We start from the raw sequence: 18,421 nt of genomic DNA, 5'->3' as shown, positions 1-18,421 counted from the left end.
GTTTGTTTAATAGTGAATGACGTGGGTACAATTTCCATGAAAGTACTTTCTGTTCCTAAGAGGAATCAGAAACTATGTATTGTGTCATCGTATAAAAGGAGGTTAATACGATTTTTATCCAGAAATCATGTTTTCCATATCTTAATAGTACAGAGATTATGAATTTACGATATACACACACACACACACACACACATATATATATATATATATATATATATATATATATATATATATATATATATATATATATATATATATATATATATATATATATATAAAATAGTAAAAAGTGAAAAAACTACAGAAGGCTTGTTTTAAAAGGTAAAAAAAAAAAATATATATATACACATATATACATACACATACACATTTTTTATAGTCTAACTTTTCTTAAAGAAACTTTCAATGCCCCTTCCTCCACCTCGCCCACTCATCACCTACCAGTTTTCAAAAAGCTAAAATCTCCCAATCTTTCCCTTTTGGGTGATGTTTTCCGCATGCATAAAATTACTGAAATAGTAGACTCAAAAAATACCATGCCAACATGCTAGAAACCCAGCATGCTAGAAACAACAGGTAAACAACATTATTTCTGAAGTAACTTCCCCGTTTTCCAACAAGCTAAAAGTGAAACATTGAGTGTTTTGAAAGTGTGAGGTGATGGGTAAAATTCTTAATGATTCGTACTCTGTTTTTCCTCCATGAATTACCAAGAAGAAATATTTGAAAAAAGTAAAAAATGAATTTGGTACAGAGAGGGAGAAAATTAAAATATTGAGAACATATTTTGTGGGTGAAATCATAATCTCCTGTACCGCAAACATAAGAATCGGAAGAAATTTAGGAAAAAAATATGTGATGGGAGAAGTATGTCACCTAGGACATGGTAGAAAAAAGAGATAAAGGACAGGATTTCTGAGAAAACTTCCCTTTAAGTTTATATCGAAGATCAGGTTTTTAAATACGCTCATCATAAACACAAATTACACAACAGAAAAAGATCATTTCAAATGGAGTAAATTGCAGTAAATTTGCATGTGCACACTGCAAGAAATGACATAATTCACACAGAAGTTTTACCTAGAGTGTGAGTATGTGTGTATGAGCGTGCATGTGTGTGTGAAAAACAGAGAAAGAGGGAGAGAGAGAGAGAGAGACAGACAGACAGACAGATAGAAAAGGGTGAAGGGGAGGAAAAATGGGAATTAGAGAAAGGATGAGAGAAAAACAGTATAGAGTAGAGTTTATTTTCATTCGGTTTCCTTGTATGTCTCCAATGTCCTGATTTTGTTCCCAACTTTGACCCTCCATAAATCCCAAATTTTATTTTGGTACTTATGGGAGCAACTCACTTCGAAGACTCATATTGTTTGTTCAATGCTTGAAATGGGGAGTAGATAAATAGCCACAACTGATGAAGGGTCGTTCTTTATGTTACTTGTCCTGTTTGCCATTTGTTTCTCTCATTGTTTGCATATTGAACTTATTATGTGTATGTGTGCATTTTGTGTTTGTCTCTCCCTCCCCGCTTGACAACCAGTGTTGATGCGTTTACGTCTCCAGCATAAAAGAGACCGGTAGAATAAGGCTTTAAAAAACAAGTTGGATCGATCTCTTCAACTAAAACCCTTCAAGGCGATACTCCAGCACAGCCGCACTCGGAATCTTGGGATTAGTAGCCCCAAAATTCTGAGTTCAATTCCAGGCAATGACCTGAATAATAATAATAATAATAATAATAATAATAATAATAATAATAATAATAATAAGAAGAAGAAGAAGAAGAAGAAGAAGAAAAAGAAGAAGAATGATAATAATAATAGATAATAATAATAATAACAACAACATCGAAAAATACCTTAGGAATGAGAACCCAGGTTCGAAATTTCCCCGAGACTCTTGATGAAGTCTGGAGGGTATATCAGCTGAAACGTGTTAACAACAAACAAGATGAGGACAAATATCTGTCAAATATAAATAATGTAAATAATGTTCATAATTCCTCATATCTTAAATATAGAACTGAAAAGACCACGTATAAATATATATATATATACACATGGTCTGATCAATAAGTATCTGGACTGTTGCCATAGTAATGAAGCTAAAGTACGCAGCAAAGTCAGTTGGCACAGATTAACCTTGGACTTTACTGTGCATGCACACTAAGTTTTAACGTTCTAGCTCACTTCTGCTGTTTACAGCAGTGCTTGGAAGGAACGTGTGTAGCATGTAATCATCGCATTGACCATGACAGAGAAAGTTGAGCAGAGAATCTGCATCAAATTTTGCCAACAGCTTGGCGATAACTGCTCAGAGGCCTAGGTAAATGTCATGCTTGGATATGGACAAAGACCAGCAATAGTAAGAACATCCAGTCATAGAAATTTTGTCCAAATAAACTCTGCCCAGCTATGCAGGCATAAATATAATGATGATTATGATGAGAATATATGCTGTTACAAAGAGAAATGAGATGCCTTACAAAAGAGGGGTCTAGTCTTTCTCATTTACAAAATGAGCTCCCTTTAATTTTGCTCAGATTGCTTTCAAAGTTTTTCAAAAAGTGTTCATCCTTCTCAACACAGTCAAGGAGATCTTGTGCAACTCCAAGAGTCTTTTTGATCAGCTAAAAGCAATTTTGGTACACCTTCCTTCCCAGCACTACTGTAAACAGCAGAAGTGAGCTAGAATGTTAAAACTTAGTGCACATGCACAGCAGAGTTCAAGGTCAACCTTTGCCAAGTGGCTTCACTCCGGCTGCTTTAGTTTCATTACTATAGCAGCAGTCTAGATACTTAGTGCTCATATATATATATTCTTTTATTCTTTTATTTGTTTCAGTCATATGACTGCTGCCATGCTGGAGCACCGCCTTTAGTTGAACAAATTGATCCCTGGACTTATTCTTTGTAAGTCTAGTACTTATTCTATTGGTCTTTTTTGTTGAACCGCTAAGTTATGGGGACATAAACACACCAACATTGGTTGTCAAGCGATGGTGTGTGTGGGGGAAAACAGACACACAAATATATACACATATATATGACAGGTTTCTTTCAGTTTCCGTCTACCAAATCCATTCACAGGGCTTTGGTCGGCCCAAAGCTTATAGTAGAAGACACTTGCCTAAGGTGCCATGCAGTAGGACTAAACCTAAAGTGACTGGGAAGCAAGCTTCTTACCACACAGCAACCCTTGGCCTAAAATGATTAGCCCTTCCAGCAGAGAATCGAACCACGGTCTCCTGCATGACAGGCAGGGATACTTACCACTATACTACTGAGTTAAAATTAATATCAATATTTCCAGCATGGCTGTGTGGTTAAGTAGTTTGCTTCCTAACCACATGGTTTCAGATTCAGTCCCACTCTGGGTTAGGGTTCCATAGCCCCTTATGTATCCCTATATTTCCGTCTCCACTGCTCTTACACTTTGCACATACTTTTCAATTTCCTTCTTGAGCCACCTTATATCTCCTACCTTACCTTTCTCTACACTGGTATTTCCCATCATCTGCACCCTCAACCTTGTTCACCGCTCACTACGTTAACATCTTAACATCTACCACCACTTGCTTACTTCCCCTCATGCTATTATGAAAGCATCTGCTTTCATCCCCCCATATGTCCCACTGCCAGTAACCTCTCTTATGCTTACTTTCTTGCTCCTTGAGAGTTTGCCCTAGAACTTTATCACTACCTTGCTTTTTTCCTCCAGCCATATCTCTTCTATAGCAAGACACTTATGCTTGTGCTTCTATTATCTATCATACTTTGGCCTTTCAACATGACATAAAGCCACCCACTTCTATCCATCCCTCCAAAATATTTCCACTTCGTAGTGGGAACTTTTCCTCTTTTCATAAACATCTTACAAGTTTCATAGCAATCTCATTAATGCAGGTAGCACATAAAAAGCACCCATTACACTCTGTTAAGTGGTTGGCATTAGGAAGAGCATCCAGAAACTGAAACCATGTCAAAGATGAGATGGAGTTTGATGCAGCCCTGCAGCTTACCAGTTTCCTGTCAGACTGTCCAACTCATGTCAGCATGGAGAGTGGCCATTAAATGATGATGATGAAGATGCTATATCTTTAATCTTCTTATTTGTTTGTCATTAGACGGCGGTACCACCTTCAAGAATTTTTAGTCAAATGGATCAAACCAGAGTAGTTTTATTTTAAAGCCTGGTACTTATTCTACTTGTCTCTTTTTGCTGAACTACTGAATTATGGCGGATGTGAACACGCCAACGCTAGTTGTCAAGTGGTGGCTTGGGACAAACACCGACACACATGCATATATATATATATATATATATATATATATATATATATATATATATATATACATACATATATATATATATATATATATATATATATTACATATATACATATATAGATATATATATATATATATAGATGGATTTCTATCTATCAAATCCACTCGCAAAGCTTTAGTCGGCCCAGGTCTATAGTAGAAGACACTTGCCCAAGGTGTCGTGCAGTGGGACTGAACCCAGAACCATGTGGTTGGGAAGCAAGCTTCTTAACCACACAGCTACACCTGCACCTATGTATTTCCAAATCCATTTGTATACATATGTATGGGAAAGTAAGTGTTTGTCTCTTTGTTTAATCATTGCTCAATAGTTGTAAATTATTGTCACCACCATACAAGCTGTCTCATTCACTTACAAATATTCTACAAAAGCATGTTTTACCCTAAGTAAATGTCTTGCTTGGAAACAAACAAAGACCAGCAACAGTAAGAACAGCCAGTCATAGAAAGTTTATCCAAATAAACTCTGCCCAACTATGCAAGCATAAATACAATGATGATGTTGAGAATATATGGTGTTACAAAGGGAAATGAGATGCCTTAGAGAAGAAGGATCTAGACTTTCTCATTTGCAAAATGAGCCCTCTTTAATTTTGCTCAGATTGCTTTCAATTTTGGTGTATCAATGCAACTCTGAATTCTGGTTACAATCAACCAATTATTTTATCTTGTAAATTAAAGAATCTGATGTTCCGTGTGTTTTATTTTAATATTTATGAATTATAATTTTATTATAGATATTTTTCGCCAATTGTCTTAATAATTTACATATTTTTCATACATAGTGGAAGTTATTTGTGATGTTTATACAGTTTCCCGGCATTATGAAGCTGAATGGATTATGTGAACTTAGTACAGATAATTTGACATTATTTTTGAATTTTGCATGCAAAAACATACAAGATACAGGTATTCTTTTTCTTGGGACAAATCCTTTGTTGACTAGCGTTATTTTTCTTGTAGTTTACAAATCCAAACATGAAAATGTTACTCAACTTTGAAGTTTTGGAAACAGATGCCCCCTTTTCATACACACACACACACATTTATATATTAATGATGAACACAAATACACAAGTATACATAATACTGAAATATGCATACAGTAAACACATACAGTCAAATATATTAATATAACAAACTAAAAAAAAATAAAAACATACAATCAATGAGGAGACAAAAGAAATAGTAAGATGATACATGTTTATTTTATTAGGTATTTCTGTTTATTTAGAAACCTACAATGAAGATGTCATTGCACAGACACTAACTATAAATTTCACAGGGTACAACCTTAAAATTGACACCTCTCTGCTAAACGCAGAAAATTTCTGTCTAGCTATTGGCTAAAAATACACAAGTTTTCGATTTTTAAACTCTGTAACTTTTTCCTCCAATTTTTTTCTCTGCAACATCATACCTTCAAAGCGATTAGACTTGAAAACTTTATTATTAAAGTCGATTTTCAGAATTTTTACTCTTTTAAAAAAGCATATTTTATTAATGAAAAAAGCTAGATTTGAGAAAGAAGTAATTACAGAAATATCAAATTGCTTCACTGGGTCATGAAAGTTACAGCTCAACTAATTGGGATGAAAGTTCATGCCAGAGAGAAGCATTACTGATGCTCTCTTCTTAATGACACACTTGCAGGATAAGTATTTAGCCAAAGGTAAGCAGCTGCACTTGGCTTTCTTTGACTTGGAGAAAGCTTTCAACAGAGTACCTCAATCCCTGATCTGGTGGTCACTGTGGAAGTTAGGAGTAGAAAAATGGCTGGTGAGAGTTGTCCAAGCCATGTCAGTAAGGTGAAAGTTAGCAATGAATACACCAATACACTTAAGTGCATAGATAATTCATCAGGGTTCAGCTCTCAGTCCCTTCCTATTTATCAGTCCTCCAAGCCATAACAAAGAAGTTTTTAAGACTGGTTGCCCATGAGAGCTCCTATGCTGATGACCTTGTTCTTATAGCTAAATCTATGGTAGAAAGTCCAGTGTCCATATTTTAGATATAGTGTGATTATAGGGAGATATGACAGCTTTTTCTAGCAGGCTCATGGACCACAAACAAGCTTCTTTGTTTTGCATTTTGGAATGCAAGAGTTTGTCTTTTCTATGAAGATCATGCCCAAATAGTACATGAAGAGTCTTTCTTTGAAAGACCTCTAGTAAGGGCTAGAAATTATTTGCAAATAAACTAATCCATATATTAACTGTTTAACTAAGATAAGATATCTAGTAAAATGTTCTTTTTACCATAAATATGCCGAAAATATAGGGTGTTCAAAAAGTCTCTCCACAGTGAATTTTTTTCATCCAAGATGTATTTCAAAATATGTGTAGAAGAGTCAACTTATATATTGAAAAAGAAGGCCGACAGTTTCAATACCTCTTATAAAGTTTTTTAAAGTCTTGTAAAATCTAATATATTCTTTTACAGTCATATACCACCTTATAAATATTTATTTTGCAATAAAATACTTACTGCGGAAAGACTTTTTGAACACCCTGTATAAAAATACTTTTTAGTATTCTTTGTAGATTTAATTGTTAATTAAAGAAAAACATTGAAGGAAAAAACAACAAATAAAGAATAAATAAGGGATAAATAAAATCAAATTAAAAATAAAGCCATTTAAATGATTTTAAAACTTTATTTATAGGCAACAAAATACAATTGATAATGTGACCCCGTGAGCTGCAAAAATATTTATCATCAAAATACTAATATAATAGTAATGTGCAGTAGTGGATACTTGGAACAAATCACAAACAAAATAAAAGAATAAAATAATCAAGAACTTTTAGCAAAAATATTATAAACTAAACATGCCCAAAAAGTAAGAATTATATTCTTGATAGAATACAAAAAAGAACTGAACATGAATTAGTGCATATACACTAGAAATTGTACTTATTTTGGTACAGATCAATTACTAGTAAAATAAGTACATCTAGACATTGAAGTAAGGGATAGTTGGTACAAACATTTAAAAGGAGTATATCTGAAGATTAAGAAGGGAGAACAAAAAAGTAATGAATAACATGTTTTATTTGAGAAAAATAGAAAGTTGATGAAAATATGTAGTGTAATAATAAATTTCAGTGTTAAACACACTGACAGGTAATTTAACAGTAAAGTATAGTTAGTATTAAAAGGCAGTTAGTGATGATACTTTGATATAACATAGCTCAGCTGATATGTTAATAGGGTCAGTTTCAGTGACAATAGTACATGTTGCCAAGGTTTGTTTAGAGTAACAATAGGATACAATGGTTGTTCATGTGTAAATATAAACACAACTACATATATAAACTATATAGTGCACCCTTCTCTCATATGTAAGCTGTATATATAAACTAGCAAAACAAGAAATGGGTAGGGGGATTCAGAATATTTTAGTAACTTTTATTGAATAAAATGTTTTAGCTAGAATACAATTTAAAATACAAATTTGATGTATATAATTCATTTTAAAGATTTCTCAATTTCACAATATATGATGAATTTATTTTAAAAATGTATTCTTGTGGAGACATATTATGTATATATATATTTGTAACTGTTGGAAAATAAGAGAATTGCAAAAGCACTCTATGAGTTGATTGACGGGTTCACAAACTCTGTGGCCTGGTTGTGTTGCACAACAACAACACTACTCTGTAGAAACAAAAAATAAGAATTTTAAAAATTATTAAATCACTTTATACATAAAAAATATTTGTTAACAAAAAGGTATATTCATAAATTTCCACTCATTTCTCTAAGAGAATATTTCTTTAAAATTTTATTAAGTACATTTTTTTAATTTTGCATTTTAATTACAATTACTATTTCTTGTATTATGTGAAGAATTTTGAGTCATATCTACAAGTGCAACAACAAAATACATTTTATTTGGCCATGGGACACACAACAGGGAGTTAATTACCAAGTCTAGACAGGACAGTCATAACAAAGGCAATAACATTGCTAACCACTCCACTCTCCCCCACTCCAGTAGATGTGAAAAGTAATGGATAAAGGAGGAGGGGGCAGGTGGCAGTATATGCCTCCACCCTTGAAAGTGTGATGTTGGGGTAAGTGGGTGATAGTAATGGGAGGAGACAGGGTATTTGCTAGTGATGGTTGATGAAGATGGCAGTGATGGTTGTGCTAATGGAGGTGGCTGAGATTATAACAGTGTATGGAAAAGATGGTGGTGAGGACGATGATGATGATTACAATGATGGTGGGAGTGGTGTAAGTAATGGTGATAATAGACAATTGTGCACAGTGTATGAAGACCATGATGAAATAGGTGAGAGTGATTGTACTAAAAATGGTTATGTAAGTGGTAGTGGTTGGGCTAATGAGAAAAGGTGGAGCTTATGAAACAGGTGGTGGCAGAGAAGCATGGAGAAGTTGAAATGAAAACCAATGGTGGTGGTGGTGGTGGTGGTGATAGTGTCACATGCATTAAAGAGCAAGCATGAAAAAAAAAAACAACCATAAAGTGAGTGGATGGTCAGGTAGGTAGACAATTGAGGTGAAACTAGGACACACACATACACAAAGAGAAACAGAATTACGCAGAAATATACATCAGATACACACAAACATTAAATGGAGTCAATTATTTTAAAACTAGTTTAAGTATAACGGAACATTACTAATGGAGTGACTGAGGATAAAGAATAGAGTTAAATTTACTGTCGAGTCCCAGTCAACCAGAACTAGCTAAATATACATATTTATATATAAGGCGGCGAGCTAGCAGAAACATTAGCACGCTAGACGAAATGCTTAGTTGTATTTCGTCCGCCATTACGTTCTGAGTTCAAATTCCGCCGAGGTCGACTTCGCCTTTCATCCTTTCGAGGTCGATAAATTAAGTACCAGTTACGCACTGGGGTCGATGTAATCGACTTAATCTATTTGTCTGTCCTTGTTTGTCCCCTCTATGTTTAGCCCCTTGTGGGTAATAAAGAAATAAAAGAATACACTTTAAAGGCAGCAAACTGGCAGAAACGTTGGCTCGCCGGGCGAAATGCGTAGCCGTATTTCGTCTGTCGTTTCGTTCCGAGTTCAAATTCCGCCAAGGTTGACTTTGCCTTTCATCCTTTCGGGGTTGATAAGTTAAGTACCAGTTACACACTGGGGTCGATATAATCGACTTAATCCGTTTGTCTGTCCTTGTTTGTCCCCTCTATTTTTAGCCCCTTGTGGGTAATAAAGAAATAAAAGAATATACTTTAAAGGCGGCAAGCTGGCAGAAACGTTGGCACGCCGGGCGAAATGCGTAGCCGTATTTCGTCTGTCGTTTCGTTCCGAGTTTAAATTCCGCCAATGTTGACTTTGCCTTTCATCCTTTCGGGGTCAATAAATTAAGTACCAGTTACACACTGGGATCGATATAATCGACTTAATCCGTTTGTCTGTCCTTGTTTGTCCCCTCTGTGTTTAGTCCCTTGTGGGTAGTAAAGAAATATATACATATTTATATATATTCTTTTACTAGTTTCAGTCATTTGACTATGGCCATGTTAAAGCATCACCATGAAGGGTTTTAGACGAACAAATTGACCCCAGTGCTTTTTTTTTTAAAGCTGAGGTCTGATTTTATTGGTCTCTTATACCAATCTGCTAAGTTACACAAACATAAATACACCAACACTAGTTGTCAAGCAGTAAGGGAACGGTGGGGTTTCATACACAGACACACACACAAATATATATATGATAGGCTTCCTTTCAGTTTCCATCTACCAAATCTACTCGCAAGGCTTTGACTGACTCAAGATTATAGAAGACACTTGCCAAAAGTGTCATGCAGTGGGAGTGAACTTGGAACCATGTGGTTGGGAAGCAAGCTTCTTACCACACAGCCACACTTGCACATTATACTTTACACACACACACACACACACACACATATATACAAATATATATAGCTTGGTAAAGGCAGCTTCTCTTAGGTTTAAATGTACACTATTTTATATTGAAAATATGTTGTCCATTGACTTTTTTATACATACTAGGCCACTTGTAGTGAAATTTCTAAAAAACTCGATACCCTATATATTTTACGTATATGTCTTAGCAATTTCATAAAATTAGTTCAGCATTTTTTCATCTGCTGCCGACTGAAACTGCGCTTGTGTGGTGAATTTGATAAATTATAATATATATAAAGATGAGACACATGTTATTTGCTTCTAAATTATATGTTAATGTTATGGCGCAGTCACTGATGAAAATTTTGCCTAGCAAATTATTTTATTTCCAAAATGAAATTCGAAACCTAGGTATTATCGTAAGAGAAATAACAAATTAAAAGTTTTTGATTTTCATTCTCTTCGAAAATGCTCTTAAATGGGGTTTTAGTCGTTTTGACTGCTTCTTCTAGCATGTAAAGATGCTTGTTAAAGGCAGCTTCACTTGTGCTTAAATGTAAACTATTTTATATATATAAAAACAAGTATACATATATATACAAACATATATACGTACATGTATATACAGATATATATATACATATGTATATACAAATATATTATATATATATACATATATATATACATATATATATATACATATATATACATACATATATCTATACATATACATATGTCTTCCCTTCTCTGGTTCTTTCCTTCTCCTATGTTTCCGACAAAGAGCTCCGTTCGAAACATTAAACCCCCTTTCTTTCCTTCTTTCCTGAGCGTCCAATAATACTATATTTGTTCCACGTCCTCACGTTGTTGTGTTTTTTTTGTACTTTCATGTTTGGATTAACTCCACATATGTATATACATATATATACATGTATACATATATACACACACATATATACATACATATACATATATATATATATATACACACATACATATATATAAATATACATATATATCCATATATATATTTATATACATATACATACATATATATATATATATATATATATATATATATATATATATATACACATATATACATATATAAATATACATATATACCATATATAATATTTATATATATATATACATATTTATATATATACATATATTTATATATATGTATATATATAAATATTTATGTATATATATATTTATATATATATTTATATATATATACACATATACATATATTTATATATATATACATATATATATTATATTAATAATATATATTAATTAAATAAATTAATAAAAAATAAAAATAAATATATATATATATATAAATTTATAAATATAAATTAATAATTCTAAATTTTTAACTTTAAATTTAAATAATTTAAATTTTGAATTTTATATTTTTTTTGTATATTATATTAAATAATTTTATTTCTATGTTTTGGTTTATGTTTTTCACTGTTTGATTTGCCTAATAGTGGTTTTATCTCTAATTTAATTTATATATATATAAATTTCCTGAGCGTCCAATAATACTATATTTGTTCCACGTCCTCGCGTTGTTGTCTTTTTGTGCTTTCTTTTTGGGATTAACTTTATGTATACATATATATATATACACACACACACACATACACACACATATATATATATATATATATACATATACATGTATATATATATACATATATATCCATATACCTATATATACACATATATATATACAAATACATAAATTATATATATACATAGCATGGGTTGGATGATTTAACTGAGGGCTGGTGAACCAGATGGCTGCACCAGGCTCCAGTCTGATCTGGCAGAGTTTCTGCAGCTGGATGCCCTTCCTAACGCCAACCACTCCCAGAGTGTAGTGGGTGTTTTTACGTGCCACCGGCACGGGGACCAGTCAGGCATTACTGGTAATGATCACACTCGAATGGTGCCTTTTATGTACCACTGGCACAGAAGTTGGTTAGTCGCTCTGTTAACGATCACACTCGTAGGGTGCTCTTTGTACCCCGCTTGCACGGATGCCAGTCATCGAACTTGATTTTGATTTCACTTGCCTCAACAGCTCTTTGCAAGCAGAGTTTAGTGTCCAAAGAAGGAAAGGTTCGCATAAGTGGGTTGGTTATGCCCCTGGCATAGGCCACGAGGTTATGGTCTCATTTGGCTTGCAGGGTCTTCTCAAGCACAGCATATTTCCAAAAGTCTCGGTTACTAGTCATTTCCTTGGTGAGGCCTAAAGTTCGAAGGTCGTGCTTCACCACTTCATCTCAGGTCTTCAAGGGTCTACCTCTTCCTCAGGTTCCCTCAATCACTAGAGTGAGGTGCTTTATCACACAGCTATACTCATCCATTCCCGCCACATGCGCAGTCATACCAGCGCAGTCATCTCTCTCGCACACCACATCTGATGCTTCGTAGGTCCAACTTTTCTCTCAAGGTACTTACACTGTGTCGAGTATGCACACTGACATTACACATCCATCGGATCATACTGGCTTCATCCCTTGCTAGCTTACAAATGTCCTCAGCAGTCACAGCCCATGTTTCACTGCTGTTCGTACACATGCGTCAAACAGTCTACCTTTTACTCTGAGCGAGAGGCACTTTGTCTCCAGCAGAGGTAAGAGTTCTCAGAACTTTGCCCAAGCTATTCTTATTCTACCAGCTACACTTTCAGCACACCCTCCCCCGCTACTGACTTGGTCACCTAGGTAACAGAAGCTATCAACTACTTCTAATTTTTCTCCCTGGAATTTGGCAGAAGTTGTTCTCTACGCATTTTTGTTGCTCCTGAGCATCTGCCACATGCAAAAATTATCTTCCCAGTTAGCCTTCCTTTGATATTACTGCACCTCTTATGTGTCCATAGCTTACACTGGGTACATCTTATAGAGTTTCTACTTACGCCTCTACTACAGATTGAGCAGGGCCATATCTACCTGAAGGGATTTGTGGTTTGCCTGCCTGCCTACTTATTAGGACTTCGGTCTGTATATATATATATATATATATATATATATATATATATATGTATGTATGTATATATATATATATATATATTTATATATATGTAGGTCCCGGGTTGAGTCGGGGTTAACCACAGTAAATAAGGTACTCAATACATAGCAGAGTAAATTAATTTATTTTATAGGAGCTTCTACAGGACTAGAACTGTTTCATTCAAAAGAAATCATCAGGAAGCTGGGTAACAAGAATAGTTTTGGCATTTATACACTTAGGCAGGTTTAAGGGGTGGTGGTGGGGGACTTTTTGTGTATGTATATATATACTTGTGTATATATGCGGACTAGTCTTCTGTGTGTGTGCAGATGTATGTATGTATGTGTATGCGTGTAGATATGAATCTGTAGGTACGTGTACGTATGCGTATATATGTGCATGTATGTATATGTATGAGTGTAGGTAGATATATGTAGGTATGCTTTTATGTACACGTGTATGCGTGCATGTGTGCTAATATGTACTTAAAGGCGTATGGATGTGTATGTATGTTTATATGCACAAATGTCTGTATATAGGCATATGAGTCTATATATGTGGGCAGATGTTCTTGTGTGTTTATGTGTACTGAAGTACATTTATGTATGCGGTTTTGTGTGTACATAGCTATGTGTACGTTTATGTGAAAGTCGGTACACTTTTGTATGTATGAATATAACACGTGCGTCTGTGTATGTGTATGAGCGTGCGTGTGAGTGTGTGCGTGTGTGAGTGTTTGTGCTCGTATCTGTGGGCAGAAAGATAGAAAGGAAGGTAGCAATAAAGGGGCAATAAATGGTTTCTTAAGCCAGCTAAGCAAGCTCCCTTGGGAGAAACCTACCTCTGTGTCATTGGTCGAGGTCAAATAAAAACAATATATATTTATGTATATGTATGTGTGTGTGTATATATATATGAATATATATAAGAGTGTGTATGAATGTGTGTATATATATATATATATATATATATATATGTATATATATATATAAATACATATACATGGATATGTGAGCGTGTGTGTATGGAGGTGTATATCCTCTTTTATATTTATTTATTTTACATATATATGTGTGTAGATATTTGTGTGTATGTATGAGTATGGGTATGGGTGAGTACGTACATGTATGTAAATGGGTGCATATGTACATGTGTATATGGATGTATGTGGGTATGTGTATGTAAACTCTATTATTCTATTTATTCTTTTATCTACTTTATCACTGATTCCTTTGACCACTCCCCTAAGAATGATAGTTTGCGCCATGCCTACCCCAAAAAGTCCCCCACCATCACCCTTAAACCTGCCTAAGTGTATAAATGCCAAAGCTTTTCTTGTTACCCTGCTTCCTGATGATTTCTTTTGAATGAAACAGTTCTAGTCCTGTAGAAGCTCCTTCTATAAAATAAATATATTTATATATATATATATATGTATATATATATGTATATATATATATATATGTATATATGTATATATATATATATATATATGTATACATATATATGTAGATATGTAGTCGTTTTGAGCTGATCGAATGCATTGGAACGATAAATTCTTCCTGAATGTCTGTGTATAGATACACACACACACACACATATATATATACATATTTACACATACATATATATATGAACGTATATATACATATATATATACATATATATATGCACACATATATATATACACACACATTTATATATACATGCATATATGCTTATATATATACATACATATATACATGCATATATGCTTATATATATACATATATATGAATATATATATATATATATATATGCATTTATATATACATATATATGCATACATATATATACATATATATGCATACACATATATATACATATATATAGACATATATATACATACATATATATACACATATATATACATATATATATACACACCTATACATACATATATATATGCATACATATATACATATAAATATATATATACATACACACATATACAGTCATTACCTTCATCATCATAGTCTTAAATCAATATCATTCATTATTGGTGAGTAGCCATACATTTTAGTTTATATTTTATTATTATCAAATAACATATATATATATATATATATATATATATATGTATGTATGTATGTAGATATCCATATATAATATTTCTGTTATATTTTGACATCATAGGCACTTTTATGTACCATATCCAGTATTAGTAGGTGCTTTAGGAATGTAATACCCGCAAATACTGGGGGAGAGTGTATATTTATATATAGGCCGACCAAAGCCTTGTGAGTAGATTTGGTACACGGAAACTGAAAAGAAGCCTGTCGTATATATATGTATATATATATGCGTTTGTCCCCTAGCATTGCTTGACAACCGATGCTGGTGTGTTTATGTCCCCGTTACTTAGCGGTTTGGCAAAAGAGACCGATAGAATAAGTACTGGGCTTACAAAAGAATAAGTCCCGGGGTCGAGTTGCTCGATTAAAGGCGGTGCTCCAGCATGGCCTCAGTCAAATGACTGAAACAAGTAAAAGAGAAAAGAGAAAAGATATATATATATATATATATATATACGTATGTGTAGATATATTTGTATATATATATAATAAGTATATATAATATATATATATATCTCAGTTCATATACACACACATGTGCATATGTGCATACACACAAATGTATACTGATATATCTTCATGCACTTATGCACATGTATGTGCATATGATTTGACATATATATATATATTATATATACTTATTATATATATATATATATATACAAATATATCTACACATACATATATTGTTAGTATATGTCTCTTTTACTCTTTTACTTGTTTCAGTCATTTGACTGTGGCCATGCTGGAGCACCACCTTTAGTCAAGCAAATCGACCCCTGGACTTATTCTTTGTAAGCCTAGTACTCTTTCTATCGGTCTCTTTTGCTGAAGCGCTAAGTTACGGGGATGTAAACACACCAGCATCGGTTGTCAAGTGATGTTGGGGCGACAACACAGACACACACACGTACATATATATACATATATATATATATAATATATATATATATATATATATATATATATATATATATATATATATATATATATATATATGTATATATACACGTACATATATATATATATATATATATATATATATATATATATATATATGTATATATACATATATATGATGGGCTTCTTTCAGTTTCTGTCAACCAAATCCACTCACAAGGCTTTGGTTGGCCCGAGGCTATAGTAGAAGACACTTGCCCAAGGTGCCACACAGTGGGACTGAACCCGGACCATGTGGTTGGTAAGCAAGCTACTTACCAGACAGCCACTCTGGCATGTGTTTATTATATGCATGCTTTTCTCTGTGTATACATACAATGATGCATGTAGGTTGCCGTGACAACAAAGCTAAATAGCAGTGACTTACAAACACCCAACTTACCAACAACACACTGTTAGTTTTATCTTCTCATTCATAGCCCCAGTATTTGCTGCATTTGATATTACCTTGTCTATCTATAATCTTCAAGGCCCCATCATAGCCCAGATCAAGCTATTCATTTAACATCTGTTTTCCATACTGGATTGGTTTGGCCAATTTAACAGGGGCCAATAAGCCAAATCAAGCCCCAGTGTCAGCTTTGACAAGATTTCTATGGCTGAATCCCCTTCCTAATACCAACCATTTTACAGTTCATACTGGGTGGGGGTTTTTTTTTGGGGGGGGGTGACACTGGCAGTAATGAAGTGACCAAACAACTCACAAAACAAAGTAAAGAAAGGAAAAAGAGAAAGCCCCACTCAACTGAATGGGAGTCTATTTGAGAGAGTTGGCTTTATGGACAAGTGCAGGTGTCTTGCTACAGAGGAGATACATGGCTACCTTTGAATTATGTGTTCTAAGGCATATAGCTTGGGATATTGCAGTCTACACAGACCAAATGTTACATAACTCCAAATCTAGCAAAAATGTAAAATGGGTGAATTTTCGTTTGTTTTTGTCTTTGTAAGAAATTATTTTCAAATAAAGTAAACTGTAGTTACCCTTGCTTGTGAACAGCAGCAGCAAATGGATGAAGAGACAATAGCCAAAACAAATTCCACAAACATAGCAAATGCTCCAACACAAAATAATGGATACAGACTATCGTAACCATATATTTTCTGAAAAATAGAATGTTTTTGTTAATGAAAAAGAAAAGAGAAACATGTTAATCATGCTCTGGAGAAGTATCTTTCAAGATCTTTCTAGTACAGTATTTGTAATTCTAAACAAGCACATATCACATGAAACTGAGATTAGCAAATAATCATGCTCTTGAGAAGTATCTTTCAAGATCTTTCTGGTACAGTATTTGTAATTCTAAACGAGCACATATCACATTAAACTGAGATTAGCAAATTCAGAAGGAGGACATTTTACTTACTTTAACTGTTTCAACCCTTTAACATTCGCATAATTTTCTCAAATGTAATGCTTATTTATTCAGAGGTGGTTGGATGGAACCTACACCCGCTTCCTTATGAGAGCTCAAAATCTCTCGTGGAAGCGCCATCCAACCAAAATGCAAATATATGGGAAACTACCACCTGTGTTATATCTTGTGAAAGGTAAGAGAGTCCAGTTTGCTGGACATTGTTGTAGAGCTGAAAAAGAGGTAATTACTACTCTTCTCCTCTGGAAGCCATCTACTCGCAATACCAGAGGGCGCACACTCTCCTACCCTGATGTAATCTCCAGGGATACAGGCATCCAGCAACAGGACCTCCGTAATAACATAATGGACCGTGAAGTCTGGCGTAGCATGGTAAATTCCATTGTCTCGACCACGGTCGAACAATGATGATGACGATGATGAATTAATCATGCATTATTTTACAGCTTTAAGATTTTGATGAGGTAACTGTTAATCTTTAGAATGATATTTGCAGGGTCGGTGAGAGGCCAGATCTGGCCAGTCTAAACATAAAACAGGTAGAATATTTTGGCCAAATATGGCTAGTTTAACCCTTTAGCATTCAGATTAATTTATCAAATGTAATGTTTATGTATTTATCATCATCATCATCATCATTTAACGTCCGCTTTCCATGCTGGCACGGATTGGACGGTTCAACTGGGGTCTGGGAAGCCAGAAGGCTG

General features: G+C 33.9%; 1 protein-coding gene across 2 annotated transcripts in view; it reads right to left on the bottom strand.

Annotated features, from left to right (window-relative positions):
* Nucleotides 1-220: 220 nt before the first annotated feature.
* Nucleotides 221-18,421, bottom strand: part of LOC115217350 — a 58,414-nt gene continuing 40,213 nt past the window's right edge. Inside the window, exons 5-7 of one of the 2 annotated variants that reach the window (XM_036507735.1) lie at nucleotides 17,323-17,442; nucleotides 7,914-8,015; nucleotides 221-239 (exon numbers count right to left, since the gene is read on the bottom strand). In XM_036507735.1, the coding sequence (XP_036363628.1) occupies nucleotides 7,950-8,015; nucleotides 17,323-17,442 (186 nt within the window). In that variant the 3' untranslated portion in view covers nucleotides 221-239; nucleotides 7,914-7,949. Of the gene's footprint in view, nucleotides 240-6,993; nucleotides 8,016-17,322; nucleotides 17,443-18,421 lie in introns of those variants that run through there. The other variant, XM_029787015.2, reaches the window with a different exon arrangement.

Source organism: Octopus sinensis, linkage group LG11 (genome assembly GCF_006345805.1).
Source record: "Octopus sinensis linkage group LG11, ASM634580v1, whole genome shotgun sequence".
Taxonomy (NCBI): Eukaryota; Metazoa; Mollusca; class Cephalopoda; order Octopoda; family Octopodidae; genus Octopus; species Octopus sinensis.
Note: the sequence above shows the minus strand (reverse complement) of the source record. Positions and strands in the feature narration are given on the sequence as shown.